Here is a 15,242-nt window from a genome sequence, read left to right as displayed (position 1 = left end):
TTCCCATTTTAAAACACCAGGGCACAGACCTACAGTCCTCTCACTGCACGTCAGCTTCAGGAAGGTGCAATGCAAAGCAGCACAACTTTGTTTAACCCAACATGGAAAATGCTTACAACAAAATCAAAGCATCTTGACTGCACCAAGGGTTAAGAACACGTACACAGACAGACGAGTTCTCAGCTTAAGCCTACAACTTGTAACGCTGCTGTTACACAGGAATGTATCCGAACACTTCAGTGCTAAGCTTTAGGAAGGAAAGCCCTGCATGTTAATAGCCTCCCTTGAAAAACAAACGAAAACCCAACCCAAAAAGAACTATTTCCATTTGCTCTGAGTATGTCTGCACTGCAGCTGGATGTATTTACACCAGCCTGGGATGGATCCAAACTAGCTTTAGCCTTGACTTGTGATTTTCCATCCATAAACTCACTAGCAAAATGTTGTCTGCAAGCCCCTCTGACATTTGTTCAGGAACAAAGAAAATAAAACCTTAAAATGAAGCTGACAGGAGAAAGGAAGGCACATACTTGCTCTGCACTGTCCATGAGCAAGTGAAGATCAGGACACTAACAACTGCGAGGCCTTCAGCCACCAACTGCATCTTCTGAGTGCTGCCTTTGCGTAATTCACAGGGACGCACAGGAGGAGTAAGTGTCTGCAAATTCATTGCTTGGACAGGCCTCCATGTGCTACAACCAGCTGTAATGCAGGCATCACCTCTGATGCCACTTTTTTGGCAAAGAACCAGGCACTATGTGCTTGAAAGTCACATACTTGTTACTAAGGTCTTGAAAAATGCACTCTGATTTTGGTATTACCCTGATTTCCCTGCTGGGGAAACAGAGGTATAGCAAAGCCAAAGAGCAGAGTCTTTACAGAACAGTTGGAAACACAAACTCAAAAGCCAATGACACCTAGTCATATGGTGTCTCCATCAGAGCAGCACTCTCTGGAAAAGGAGTCTAGCAGAAAGAATAAGATAGCAGGAATTTTTGTATTTACCTCCTTAGAAGTCACATTTTCCAGGTCTTTGCTCATCATGATGCTCCGGAGTTTGGCTTTAATGAGCCGTTCTGTTCGTTCTCTTTCAGTTGGCCTGAAAAGGAAAAGGAGAGGATGTCTCCAAGCTGGCAGTAAACGTACAGTGCAACTCATACTGTACAGAGGAGTGGTGGTAAAGACTTGTATTAAAAGCAATTTTTATGAGAATAACCGAAGAAAAACATTTTAAGACATTTATGAAGAGGAAGGAAATGAACCACTGGAGGAAGAAAAGGGAGAGGGGGAGATTTCTCTTGTGAGCCAAGCCAACTTTTTCTAATAAAATTCAGAACTGACTTGTCAACAAACAGGGCTGGAGAGTCGGGGCGGGTGGACTCCAGGTCCTGCATTGCATTCCACTCATTGATGCAGCTCTGGTCAGAGCTGATGCAGCTTTCGTAGTATGTGGCCCAGACCAAGGCCATCCCACCTGGGAAGTAGTTGTACCTTCTTGCAACTTCACAGGCTTTATGGAGGATCTGTAAAGCAGACCTGCAAGTTTGGAGAACAAATTTGTGCAGATGTGAGAAGCAGGAACAGACAGAGCAGGATCCAAATGATTTTCACAGAGGAAAAGATTTTTCAGCATTGTTTATTACAGTTTGCTTTTTGAGAGCAGCAGATGTATTGTATCAGAGTTCAAAGAGGGCACAAACTGCACCTTGGAGGCCTTCTCAAGAGCCGGTCCAAGGCAGAGGCTGAAATCTTCTCCTGATTAACAGGCAAGCACAAGGCACAAGTCTCTCTGGGATCTAATCATTAGCTAACTTGTAAAGCCAGACCAAAGAAAAACAAAGAACATGGACAATTTTCAAACCACCTTCAGCAAGGAGTCAAACACATATTTACCAGCATTCTTGGCCCCTGACATGCTCCAGGGACAAGGCCCAGATTGGATCATTTGTTTTTGCAAATTCTAGCATTACTTTTTCCTTCCTTCCCTCCTCTTTTTTTTTTTTTTTCTTTTTTTAAGGCTCTACTCCGAAGATGTCATTGTACTGAATACATTAACCACATCTAAGGTTGCCAATATGAGGGGCCAAGTTCAAAACTGATAGAAACAAGAGTTTCATTTGTTTCTGTACAAAATCATCCCTAGCATGACACCCTTCTCTACATCTGTATTTTTTTCCCTATCAGATGCTGCATGGACAGGGATCTCTCGAGGCTCCAACAGGAGCCAGCAAACTGCCCAGACCGAAAGAGATCCATTTGTTCTGCGTGGGGCTGGGTAGCAGCCTCTTCAAGAAGGAATTTGCTGGCATAGCTGCTGCTGATTCAGCCACCCCTGCTTCAGTGTTTTGGAATCCCTGCACACGGGAGGGGTGACAGGAGCTGAAAGGTGAACAGGCACCCGGGGCGGCATGGAAAGTTTCCGAGTGGCAGGAACCCCAGACTGGTCCCAGTAACGAGGAAGAACACAGGGAATGCCATCAGATTGGCAACGGGTCCCAAGACTCCTCCTTCAGCCAGTTAGAAAAATATGCAGAGAGAAGAAAGACTGGGTTTGCAGCCTGATGAATTGAAGTTGGTCTTTCATATTTCATCATCTCACTAGTGCCATTTCCATTATGTTGAAGAGCACATAGCTGCTCTGAACAGAAGCAGAAGTTCCTGTTTTCGGATCAGTATTCTCACAGTCCCTTTATAGTACTGCTACCTGCTGACACAGGGAAGCAGCATCTCTGTTGCAGCTCACTAAATACCAATTACGGAGAATGCTAAAATGCAGTTTGTTTATTTATTTTTAATTTACTCAAAGAAATGACAGTCTCTTTCTCAGTAAAGCTAATTAATACACATACCACATGGCTTGCACCGACACTGGCTTGAAGATGTGCATTCTCCCTGCAGTGCTCACGCTGAAGCCACTAACAGAGAGAGGGAAAAAAACCCAGTCAGAACCTGCTCTTCTCTGCATCATGGGCTGCACTCTACAAACAGCTACTGCAAGGCAGCTATAGGAGCACTCACAGTCAAAAAGAATGAGGGATGAGAATTTGTATCACCAATTTTCCGACACCCTCCCAAATAAGAACAGCAAGCAGACACCCTTCCCAGTGTAGACTGCCAGGGATGGGAGCTCCACCCCTCAAGTGGGATTTCAGAGAACATTCACTGGGTATCACAGGTTCCACCGAGCAGTTTGAGGGCAGCAAGACCAAATCTCACTGTCTGAGTCAGAGGACTGCAGCCATGAATCCAAAATTGGAACTTCATTTGCAAGGTGACGGAGAATCTGCCCTAGAGCAGCCCCCAAGTAGGGAAAGACATTCACATTTATCCTTTTAATGTGGTTTCTTACCCATCACCATCAAGATGGATTTTAGTATCGCTCCACAGACGAAGAACCATTCCTATAGTGCAGCTTTTACTGGAAGAGAGATTGTTATACAGGATGTTAAATATAGGCCACAATGCGGTCATGCCAATATCCTAAATTATTAATACTCTTTAATTTTTAAAATCCTCAAGTCTTGTTCTAGTAATTCCTAGTAATATCTTAGGCCACCAAATGCGTAACACACAAGGAGACCGACAGCTGAAGTCTAAAGGTCTACTCTGATATTAGCATGCTGATTGCTCCACAGGACTGGAGAAGCATCACAGAAACAAGAATCAAAATTACCAGCTCTTCTCTCCCCCTCCAGAGCCTGCCAGAAAGCACTGCAGTATTTGCCCCATCATCTTTCCTGCTCTCTCACCCTCATAAGCTCAGTGCAAGGCAGTTTCTAACAGGACATAAAAGCAGATCATGACGATCTGGCTGCAGAGATTCAGCTCACTAAATCGAGGCAGATAGCAAGCCTTGGTAGGTGGCAGAGCAGCCGCCTGCCCTTTCCAAAGAGGACCCAAGGGGCCTTTCAAAGGACTGCATGTTCGATTTTCGTTTCATCACTCTGGCTGGTAGAAAAGACAAAAACGGATTTTATGAGTTTACCTAACCCAAAAGAACACTTTCATTTCAGAGATGCAATCTGGCAAGAAAACCATACTATAATGGAAGCCAGTTACTTTCAACTAGTAAATAATTAAGCTACTGAGATATTAAAGTTTTAAAGGAAATTGGGATGCATTCAGCAACAGCCAGTTAGCAAAGAACTCAGGTTTTGTTTTGTTCTTTTCCTTTCTTTTTTAAGCCTTCAGCTTCTTTCTACAGAGGATCAAAGGATTTGACAGGCCAGTTTGAACACACGTGGACAATGTGCGCTTTTAGAGCTTTGCGAGAAAAAATGTTTTTTATTAAACACATGTAAAAGGAATAAAACCCACAAAAGCGCCTGACTAGTCAAACTGTCAGCAGTCGGAACACTTACAGCCCCAACACAGAGCCATGGAGTCACTCAATAAAGTCGTTAATGCCAACTGACTTCCTTCATGCGTGAGACTTACCCTTAATTAACAAAAACTTTGGCTTTCAGGGGAGATAGCAATTAAAATGGCAGCCAACCTTACAGTTAGAATGGATTTGTCATAACTTTTCCATCTTTCCTCTTGTCTCATCAATAATCACCAGGAGCAAATTATCGCAAAGTTGTTTCAGATTTGAAGATGACATAGCAAACATTCACTGCTGTTGCACACTAAGTGTGCCATAAGGAAATGTTACATTAGAATTTCATCCGTAACACTAACAGCAGCAATTTATCAGCAGATACAAGAGGCAGCATCAAAGCCAATGACAATAACCTTATTAGGAAGGCATGGCTAGGAGTTTCCCTACAGGTCTCACTGCAGTGCAGAAGCTCTCCCACTTCTAGCCATGGAAACAACCACTAAGGTTTTCCAAAAAGAAAACAAAAGTCACACTGGCTGCACCAGCACAACATGGCAGCCTGCTATATCATCGGAGAACAGAAAAAACAGTCTGGAAGCTCTGACTTTTAGTTCCAGCTCTGCCAAACCAGCCCTGTCTCTCCGAGCCAAGAGCTTTTCTGCCTCATTTACTCACCTAGAACTGGAGTAATGTGAGAGGGTCTGTGATAAAATATTTTATTTGCCTTTCAAAATATTATGTGGTCTTATCAGTTAGACAAAAGAAACAGCTCATTACTGACACATTTGTTTATTGGTTTTGGAGGTACTTTTGCAGTATTGTTTTTTGATGTTATTTGGCAACTAAGCTACCCCCCCAAAAAACAGCTCCATTGCATCATACCATCAACAGATTTAAGTCTGGTGGATAGAATAAGTTCCAGTTTTGCAGATGTGTCTGCAAGAGCATTTTGTAGTGAGCAGACAGCAAACTACCACAGGTGAAGTAGATGCCACAGCCCTACAGATGGATTAAACGCTTTGCCCCCAACTGCTCAGAGAGCCCAGAGATTCCAAGAAAAGGGAAAGCTTTCTGGAACAAAAATAACCCTCTCTCCCTCATAACTGGTCAGAAGACTTAACACATGTCCTTTCTCTTGCTAGAATTTGCAGATACATGTAAACCAACTGCTTGGGGACAGTTTGGTGTTGACAGGCTTTCCAGAGTACCCAGCCTGCCTGATTTCAAAGCCCAGCCTTGCCTTAGACATACCTTTCCTTGCTGGAGAAATCCACACCCAGCAGAATATTCTCTTCTGTGTCCTGTCGTCCGCTGCTGTATACAACCACCATGTACCGGACTCGGTCTGTCCACACACTTTCCAAACGGACAGCCTAGAGAAAGGTCATCAAGCTCTGCAAACTAGCTTTTGGATAACTATGACTTCGATTGCTGCCTAATATTTTTTTTAAGGTGAAATTGTGCCCAAAAGCTTTATTTAGCTGCAGTATGAAAGACACAGAGAGAGACGGCCCATCTTCCAGCAAGGCTAATTGCCAGTTTGACTTGGCATCGGGCAGGGAGAAGATTAGCCTAGATTACCTGCCCCAGTTTGGAGAAATACTACAAAATCTAACCTGAAGATTTGTTACAAAGAGGTTCAACTAGAAAGTTGGTAAAAACATTGGTCATGCACAGAACTGAAAACAGAGGCAGGCTCAGTGGATTCTTCCACTCACAAGCCTTCACTGAAATATGTTAAGTCATGCTGGAGGGGATAATTGACATAGACTTTTCTGCAGTGACTTTTATAGCCTCTGCAGATTTCTTTAAAAGAAAACCCAGCCCCATTTGGATGCAATTTCAAGACTGACTTAAGAGTGTCCACTAGCATCAGCAAGCTCCTGTCTCTTTTCCGGTATTAGTGTTTGTCAGCTGACTGGAAAATTAAATCTAACAAAACAAACACACTTCAGACAGACCAGTTTCCTGACCCAACTCATTACCTGGATGTATGGACCAGGGCAAAAGGAGCAGACAGGAAAACAGTGTAGGGCTGGCAACCAGCACAGAGTTAAGCTGACTCTGAAACCTAGGATTTGCCAATGCTTTTCGTAAAACCCTACAGGTCTGTTTCAAATGCCTCCAACAGAAAGAAGAGCAGGAAAATGCATCTTTTCTTACCAGTTTGATCCTATCCTCACAGCGAAGGAGGTTGATCATCACCTGGAGGTGCTGGGGCAAATCACCTGGAGAGAAAGCAGAGAAAAAAAAATCAGAAAGGGTCTCAACACTCGCTGCACTAAGAATGGGCAGAGTCTTGACCTTTAATGAAACTGGATGTTTCTAAGTCAAAAAATACCATTTAAGGGAGGCCAATTAACTTTGCTGTCCCAGAGAACACTAACAGAAGTGAGCTTCTTGGATGAGCGTTATCTGGCTGTGTGAGAACTTGACCAAATATATTGAGACCACGTGTGACTGGCACAAATGATGATACTCTTCCTGTTACAGCATCTTAGAGAAGACAGAAAGATATGGGCACTAAGGACAGGGGAGGCAGAGGTAGGAATGACTCTGATAAAAAAAAAAAAAATGGAACAAAGGAGAAAAGAAAAACTTTAACTTGTGAAACACACATAGCATCATGGGATCAGCCCCACTGGCCTTATGGAGGGTATATCTGAACACAAGAAATTTCTGAGGAGGAAGAGCTGCAAGAGTGGCCCAGTTTGGGTGATGGATCCCTTCTACCTCAAACAAAGTGCTGCTCATGCAACAAGTCCCTTAGGCTCTAGAGCAGTGGGTACATTTCTGTTTGGTGAAAGCAAGTGAAAGGAACAAGGTATCTACAAGAAAACAAAACAAGTTCACATCTAATAACTCTGTAATGCACTCATAACTTTCCATACAAGATAAAATGCCTTCCGTAGGATGTTTGCTGGGTATATGAAATTGCTGACAATTAAAGAAACCCAAAGCCAAGCCTGGCATTCAAACACCCTCTTTGTGCTTGGAGTGTTTACTAAGCAGCAGACACACAGTACCACACTGTGCCTTTCCCACATGCTCCTGCTCTCAAAATGCTCCGATGATCTTATTTCTTCTTTCCCAGTAATCACTTATTCCAAAACTGTCAAAGACAGAAGGCATAAAAACACTGGGTAAGTAGAATCCACTTTCCTGAACACGCTATCTGCTTATCAATCCTTACTTACGTTCACCATACAACTCCCTACCATTTCTTCCCACCAGTCTGGCACACTGGAGGGGACTGGGGGAAGGACAGTCTGTTCTTAAACTGTGACAAACTCTTACAGGCCAGACTGTGATGAGTTAACCGAAAAGGGGATTTTCCTGAAACCAGGAAAGGGGATATAAGGAGCTAAGAAACACACGTCTGTCCAGAGACCCAAATCCTGTTAAAACGTTCCTCTCTTACCGGCAACATCAAACAAACCCAGCAACAGGTAGTTTCAAAAGAACAAATGCTGTCAGCTGGCACCGAAAGTCCCAAGCTTCAGATTATTGGGGGCTGGGAGAGCACTCAGAGAAATGTCCCTGCCATGCTGAATCAGGACCTCGATAACTACAGAAGAGGTGCTAGAGCCCTGTGACTCAGCCCATCCAATCTTCCTCCCCACAGGCCAAAGGGGAAGGCCAAGATCAAATCACTGAAGCACAAGTGACACTTCTTCATCTGCAGCTGCGGAAAACAGGGATACATATTCAGCACAGACCTTCTGGCTCAGCAGGCTTCCCTGCCTAAAGAATGCCATGCTGAATGCCATAATGTCTGCAGAGAATAAATTTCTACTCCAGTTCTGAGATAATGACAAAAGTTTAAACAAAGACTCAATAATCATATGTTCCCATTCGAATCAAGTGGGCTGAAAACCTCGTTTTACTCAGCAGGTTGTACAAGGCCCACTATGACAGTTAGAGGAGTCATCCACCCACCCACACATGCTATTAGCCTGTCCGCGTGGACTGGATGAGCAGCAAAGCAAGAAGGAAAAAGAATTTCAGTAGGTGATTTAATCCACTACCTGCATGTTTGTGAGGATGCTGGAGACTTCGCTGGCCCTGGGAGCTGTTTCCTTGTTGTAAGAAAAGGGCTGCGCCTTTCACCATGAAAAAGCTCTCGCTTAGGCTGGAAAACAAATGACAGAGGAAGTCAACTGAAAGGAAATATCAGCAAAATGCGTGCTCAGGACTGTACGCCTAGGGAAGGAAGGGCTTCCCCTCGCTAAAATGTAGTAGGATTTTGCCATGAGAAGCTGTTCCCAAAGTTTGATCCTGCCACTTGCACGGCATGGCTCCAGGATTATTCATGGATTATTCATGTGTCATTTTCCACCAACATTTTATTACTTGGCCATTGCAGGAGATACTTGCCTGAGCTGTCATGGGCTGGAAATGACTTTAGCATTTGATTATCATATTCTGCAACTTAAAACAGTAGAGGGTAAGACTTTTTACAGGCTTATAGACCTGTAAAATGACTGAAGATCAGGTTCCGAGTCAATCAGTTTCTACCAATTTCAGTTCCTGAGATCTCTTTGGAATGCAAAAACAAGAACATGCAACCATAAATTGCCTGCAGATTTAAAGAGGAAGGGAGGGCAGACGAAACCCGCGCATCACAAGAGAAAGGAAACTGCACTGAAACCTCAGGGGAAAAAACAACCAACACAATAGCAAAGATTTTGTTTTGCTCTGGCTAGATACAGTCATCCTGCAAAATACTACTGATAAGAAGGCAGGTCGCAGTGTGTGCAAATACATAACGATACTTCCACAGAGTCAAATGACATACAGGCCCCAGAACACAACTGAAGAGAAGGCTGAACAAAATCAGTAGTTACAGTAAGCACCAGCACAAGCCTAATTACATAGTACCATAATGCACTCGCGAGCATTTTAGAAATAGACTTGGACATAAGTGGTAAAGTTAGCATTTCCCACAAGGCTGAAAATCAACATCTACTAAGCTACCTTTTAGTTGCCACAGTAACTGCTTACACTGCATTTCCTACACCGCTCAAAACATCACAAGAGACATTCCTTGTTACAAAGCCCAATTTTCTGCCACCCTACACTTCCAAACATAGATCATCATTAATTACTGTCTGCTATCTACTAAATATAAATGCTCCATTATGAGGTTGCACTACACGGGAGTTACTTATGCTACAGAAAATGATCCCACAGGAGTTACTACTCCCAGTACTCGTCTATTCTGTACTTTATCTGGGGTCTTTGCCTTTGGGCAGAAGTGAGCACTAATGCTCCATTCTACCTTAGTGTTTTTGTGAAGACAGACATGAATTTCATGTCTTTTCAGCTTTTGCTGCAAGTTCAGCTTTTCCCTTCCCTGAGAACACAGCCAAGGTTCCCAGGCAAAGCTTCCTCATTTTTCAACTGAATCTTCAAGGTGCAAAATTCCCAGAAAAATCTGGATCAGTTTAAATTTGAGATTTCAGCTGCTTTTAAAATGTGAACTAAAATTTTCGCCTAAGTTCCAGGCTCCACAAGTCATATATCAGATCAATAAAATGCCAGCAGGACAACTGCACTCCAATTAAAACAAGCTTTTCTCCATTTACACTCCCACAGTATTCTAGCACTCACCACTCACTTCGCTAGCAAGTTGTGTCTGAACAGGAGCCACGCAGGGTTTGCTTGTGATCCGAAAAGCCAGCTCTGCTCTGCCTGGCACACATGCTAATGGCAAGAATTTCTGCAGACGGGAATTTGGTTCATTCCATAAGTGAGCCAGGAAGAGTCTTGTTTCCTTTGCACACCAGATCTCACAGGAAAGCGTTAAAAAAGGCCAGACATTACTCAAAAGCAGCGACACCAACACCATGTATAAGATATTCAGCTAGATACCAGCTTCACGCACACTCATCTTTTTTCAGCAAGAGGAAGGGAATGGCTAGGTAACACACAAGGATACAGTTCACAGTATTCCTGTCCCAAGAATTTGGGGAAACATTTCTTTGGGAAAGTGAAAAAATATCCCAAATGATATTCTTTTATCCCTAATAAAGTACTGCCTGGGATTTCTACAGCAGGAAAAACCTTGGAAGAGACAGAGCTCCTTCCCAAAGGCATTGGTAACTCCTGCTCTGATGGTTCATCTCACCTGATGTTCTCCTCTCTTGCATCCAGGAAATCTTTTACAATAAAGCAGAATATCACCAGTTGCAAGCAAAGGAGAAAGCTGCGTTGCAGGAGCAGAAAGCGATTGCAGGAAAAGGACAACACACATAGCAAAATTTTTGTCACCATGTATTCATCTGCATGGAAATGAATTGGAAAGCTAAGCCAAAGAACCTGTTAAGAGCAAGATTTCTTTTTTAATTTAAATGTTTGTTTCCTAAACTGCACACTAACCTTACAAAGCGCGGCTTGCCGTGACTCGAACTGCCTGTACCTCCCCAGCACTACCCGCGCTCCCCGATCTCCACATTAGCTCCCATTTCCATACAACCAGCATGGTGCTGTACAGAGGTAACACATCCAACCGCCTCTCTGAAAAAGCTTCTATTTTACACCATATCAAACCAGCAACATTACCCAACACTGTCCCTTATCTCCGCTCTAGGAACGCTTTTTGGTCTCAGTCACTTCATACAACTGCTCTAAAAAGACAGTTAACAAAATAAAAGGGAGAAAAAGGCAAGGCACGATATTCCAACCCAGTTTTAAAAACCCCTTTTAAATCCTGCGGTTCCAGTAAACAACTAAAACTCCAGCCTTTTTAAAAAAAATCTCCTAAAGAACAGAGAAATCCTATCATTAAAGAACATCCCCAACTTTTGTCCCTCAGCAGCAGTGATAAATGCTCTAGTAAGCAGCATTTGTTAGCAGCATAAAAACGAGTGGCTTATACATACTAATTTGGACTGGTTTTCTTTGAACAGCAGAAGCATTGTGCTGGCCCAAGAGTCAGACAGAAGTCAGTAAATTCAAAAAGATTCATAACTAGCTGTAAAACTCACATCCTTTTGCTTCTAAACCCATAAAACAGAAAGAAAATAAGGAAAAGAAAAGGTTGACCGTATATTCTGTGCAGAGCAGAGAAATCGTGTCTGTTGATGCTACCCAGGAACTGGATGACTTTTACAGAACACTGTGTCTTCCACTGATATCCTGGCTTGAAAAAGCACTTGTCCTAACATATCCTGATGAAAGAGGGCCATTCAAGAGGGGAAAAAACCAGCTGAGGCTCGTCTAATCATTTCCCTCCTCCAGACTTGTTTGTTTGTTTGCTTCCTCCCGCATGCTCTGAACGCAACGCAGCGCCTATCAGCAACCACAAAGTGAAGCAGCCCGTCGCTGTAGAAAGTCCGTATTCCCTGCGACAGGACTAGATAAAAAGCATCGTATCAACTAATGCCTGTTTGTTTCTTTACAATTAAAACACTGCATGCCACCACTGTAATATACATATGACAAAGGCATTAGCTGTCAAATTAAAATACTTCTTCACTTACTGTACAGCTACCACAGTTTGATTTTCGGAGTGACTCACAAGTTACTGAGCTACTACTGAATGAGGAAGTCTTTCAGGTGGCTTGGAATTTATTTCTTAGGAGCTAGCTACAACCAAATTCACTGAAGACTTGTTTCTTACAGACCCCTGACTAGTTCTTTCTCTAGGCTTTAACCATAATGACACACTCATATTTCACCAGTACCACTAGCCTAACCAAGGGGAGAAGCAGCTTTCTGTTCAATTTTCACCCAGCCCAACTGGCATGCACAACAGAAACCACCCATTCCCTGGATGCCCTTCCAGGAATCCTGACCAGCACAGCTACTTTACAGGAGTTACTCCAGGCTCTCAAACAAACGCAGAGCCCACGAGTTTTGTCACAGCCCCAGGACCCGGGTGCTCCCTGGTGTTCCAGTACAGCTGCAGACCAGTCCTCCTTCCACTCCATAACCTCAGCTTACCAAACTAACGGCATTAACCCCCTAAGGGAGGTAAAAACCTATGCTTACAAGCATCTGGGAAATGCCAAGAGTATCAGCAGGAGGGTACAGACAGCTACAGTGCTTTGCTGTCCATAAAGCTGGGGCCCTTCTGCACCCGTAGGGATGGCACCCAGTGGCTGGCAAGGAGAGGGAGCTTAATGGCCACAGCACCGCTGGGAGCAGGCTCCAGCGCCTCTTGCTTCACTGTCCCCTGCTCCATCCGTTGGCTCCATGCTGCTCAACTTGAAAAGGAAATATTTCTTCCCCTTTGGGAAAGCTCCAGAAGAGCGTGGCTGCAACACACATCAATTACATTTCAAGTTGCTTAAGAACACAATAGGCAATGCCTTTTAATCATTACAAAATGCCGTCCCTTGGGACCACAAATGCCAATAAGCAATCTGTTAAAAATACTGCGTTTTGGAACAAGAGACAGAGCTGCTCAAGTTACTGGACAGAGCGAGCTGGAAGCCAGCTGCCAGTCGCAGAACAATTTTCCCTAAGCCGCTTGCTTTGCCATTGTGGCTCAGGCTGTGGCGCATCCCAGGAAGAAACCTTGTATGCCTCGGGTATTCGAGTTCCCTGGTTTAATGGGAAATCTCATATAAGACGTAATCATCTTGCAGGGTACAAGAAAACAATCTACTAATGTATCTTACAGCTACATAACTCATCTCAAAATAAATATCCATACACAGAAGTTAGTAGAGAGAAAACCACTTTCCCTGGGAAGACACAGCCAAGCCTGAGGTCTGATTCAACAGCCTCTTGCTAGTCTAAGAATTAAAAAATAGTATATAACTAAAAGAGGCAGAACACAGAAACATCAGAGTTTGCATCTGGCCAGGTATCCCTGCTGCTCCCAGAACTGCCGTGGGATCGCTTGGTGCACAGGATGCCAAAGGAGCCTGGCTTATCACCACACCTGCAATGACCCTCGGTATTTCTGGAGCCATAATGAACTTGTTCTCTTTGTGTTTGCCGCTGATCACAACTGAGCAGCCCATTCAGTGCAAGTGCTGTTCAGATCTGCTTGCTTACAGCTCTACTCTTAGAGCATATTTTAGTGCTGAGTTCACGTAGTGAACAAGAGCAGGCTTCCGCTCTACCTGGCTTCACTTTGCATTTTCCCCAGGGATATGGACAGCCACGCACAGCCAGAGGCAGGTCCGAGGGCAGGGAGCTCGGGGAGGAAAGAGGGGAGCTGCTCCTTGCACATCCAGGCACGGACTGTCCTTGGGAGCAGCCCAGCACCACCTGAGGACCAAAGCATGTGTACCTGATGGGTCTGCTTCAGCTAACATTCGGAGCTCACCTCTGCCTGGCCATTACATTGAAGTTATATCCTCCTCTCCCAAAGAGATAATATTCCAGATGTCCTTTCAAGATACCTGCTCCACCTGAAGCCTTCTCTGTTTCTATTTAACCCTTCATCTTAAGCAAATCTCACGTTGTTGACCTGTCGTGTGCTTGTGCAGCTTGGGTGCAGAGCTCCATGTTCCAGAAAAGCTCTGCAATGAAGCCTGCCCAGGCACATCATGCTCTCTGGGCAGTAAATCTCTGTCAAATTAAGTTTCTTAATTTCCCCCTCATTAAGGGAACAAAACGTACACATGGTGCGGAGGCAGAGAAGGTCATCTATCCATCAGGGCTGAGCCAAAACACTCAGGGGACGGCCATGGCCTCTGGGTTCATCTGGCAGCAGACTGCCCAGGCAGCAGCATTGGAGCAGGATCATGCCCTCACCCGAGCATCCAGCAATGCCATGGTTAGGAGCAGGCACGCTTGTCCTGCCTTTCCTACCCACTGCATGCAGACCTCTCCCCGTGCCCAAAGGAGGCGCCCTCCTGCAACCAGGTCTGTGTTTTAGGCAAAAATACCCCAAACCAAAACAGTATTTGCTTCTCTCAAAATTGGTCACAATTTTACAAAGGCATGAACGTGGCAGTACCTCCCAGTTCCTTGAGTTTTATGGCATCTTCTGCTCAAAACGTTTCCAAACTGATAAGGTGAAGAAAAAACAGGCGCCTCAAGCTCCACAAGATTAAACACACTTCCCTTTTCCACAGCTCCTTTGATAAGGAGGAAGAGAACTGATTTTTTTTTTTTTCCCCCTCCCTTTTCTTCCCCACTGTTTTCTGCTCAGTCTGGAAAAAGCCCAGCCATCTCAAGGCAATTAAGCAAGAACACAAAACACAACCCCAGAGAGTGGGCTCCCCGGTGCACCTCTCTGCCGCAGCTCGGGGACCGAGCCAGTCCTGTCGGATGCTCCCACAGCCTGGCCAGGCCCTTGACGTGCCAGAGGGTGGATTTTAAGACAGGGCACTGCTGTGGCGAGCCAGAAGGCCATCACGCAGTCATACTGAAACAGCAACATAAACTAAACTGGAAACGAGCACATCAAATAGAAAGGAAGATGTGGGGAGAGAAATAGCAGGAAGACAAGGCGGCAGCTGCGCGGCCCCTGCTTCCCAAGCCAAGCTGACAATTAAAGCACGCTGAATGCTTGCTTTGGCTTGATAGAAGGCACATCGGATAACACTTCCTGACCAAGAAAGGGGCCTTCAGAAGGGGTCTGAGCAACACAAAACAACACCAGGGAAAAATGAACTTCAAAGCTACTCCCTCACATGCTACTGTACAACCTGAGAAAGAGAAATGGGAGCCTTTAAAAGCAGCAGCAGCAGGTCATTTCTCATGCTTTTAAAAAAAGTACTTAGTGTGTTTCCAAGTGGCCTTTGCTCTGTGTCACACACCAATCATGCAGAGTCCAGTGCCACAGAAAGATTAAATGAAACGTAAAGGAATCACCTTTACAAACATACCTGAGAGTATCGCCACAACCATCCCTGCTTAACTCAACATGGAGCGGGTTGCCATGCAGAGGGACAAGCAGAGCGCTCCCCATGCAGCGGGACCAGGAAAGTCCCCGTTTCAACACATGCAATGCCAT

The 15,242-nt window shown here is 44.5% G+C and overlaps 1 protein-coding gene across 11 annotated transcripts in view; it reads right to left on the bottom strand.

The window, feature by feature from the left end:
* SSH1 (slingshot protein phosphatase 1) overlaps positions 1 to 15,242 on the bottom strand; it is a 41,382-nt gene that overhangs the window by 11,372 nt on the left and 14,768 nt on the right. For 5 of the 11 annotated variants that reach the window (XR_008236539.1, XM_052796159.1, XM_052796165.1 and 2 more), the window contains 7 exons: positions 8,350 to 8,453; positions 6,485 to 6,549; positions 5,573 to 5,694; positions 3,350 to 3,418; positions 2,850 to 2,915; positions 1,342 to 1,536; positions 1,006 to 1,099 (listed from right to left, as the gene is read on the bottom strand). Coding sequence is in view for 10 of the 11 variants with exons in the window: in XM_052796159.1 (XP_052652119.1) it covers positions 1,006 to 1,099; positions 1,342 to 1,536; positions 2,850 to 2,915; positions 3,350 to 3,418; positions 5,573 to 5,694; positions 6,485 to 6,549; positions 8,350 to 8,453 (715 nt within the window). In the remaining variant the exon portion in view is untranslated. The other 6 variants (XM_052796163.1, XM_052796160.1, XM_052796161.1 and 3 more) reach the window with 6 other exon arrangements.

The sequence above is a fragment of the Harpia harpyja genome, chromosome 9, assembly GCF_026419915.1.
Source record: "Harpia harpyja isolate bHarHar1 chromosome 9, bHarHar1 primary haplotype, whole genome shotgun sequence".
In the NCBI taxonomy this organism is placed as follows: Eukaryota; Metazoa; Chordata; class Aves; order Accipitriformes; family Accipitridae; genus Harpia; species Harpia harpyja.
The sequence above is the reverse complement of the archived record's forward strand: the minus strand, read 5'-3'. Positions and strand labels throughout refer to the sequence as shown.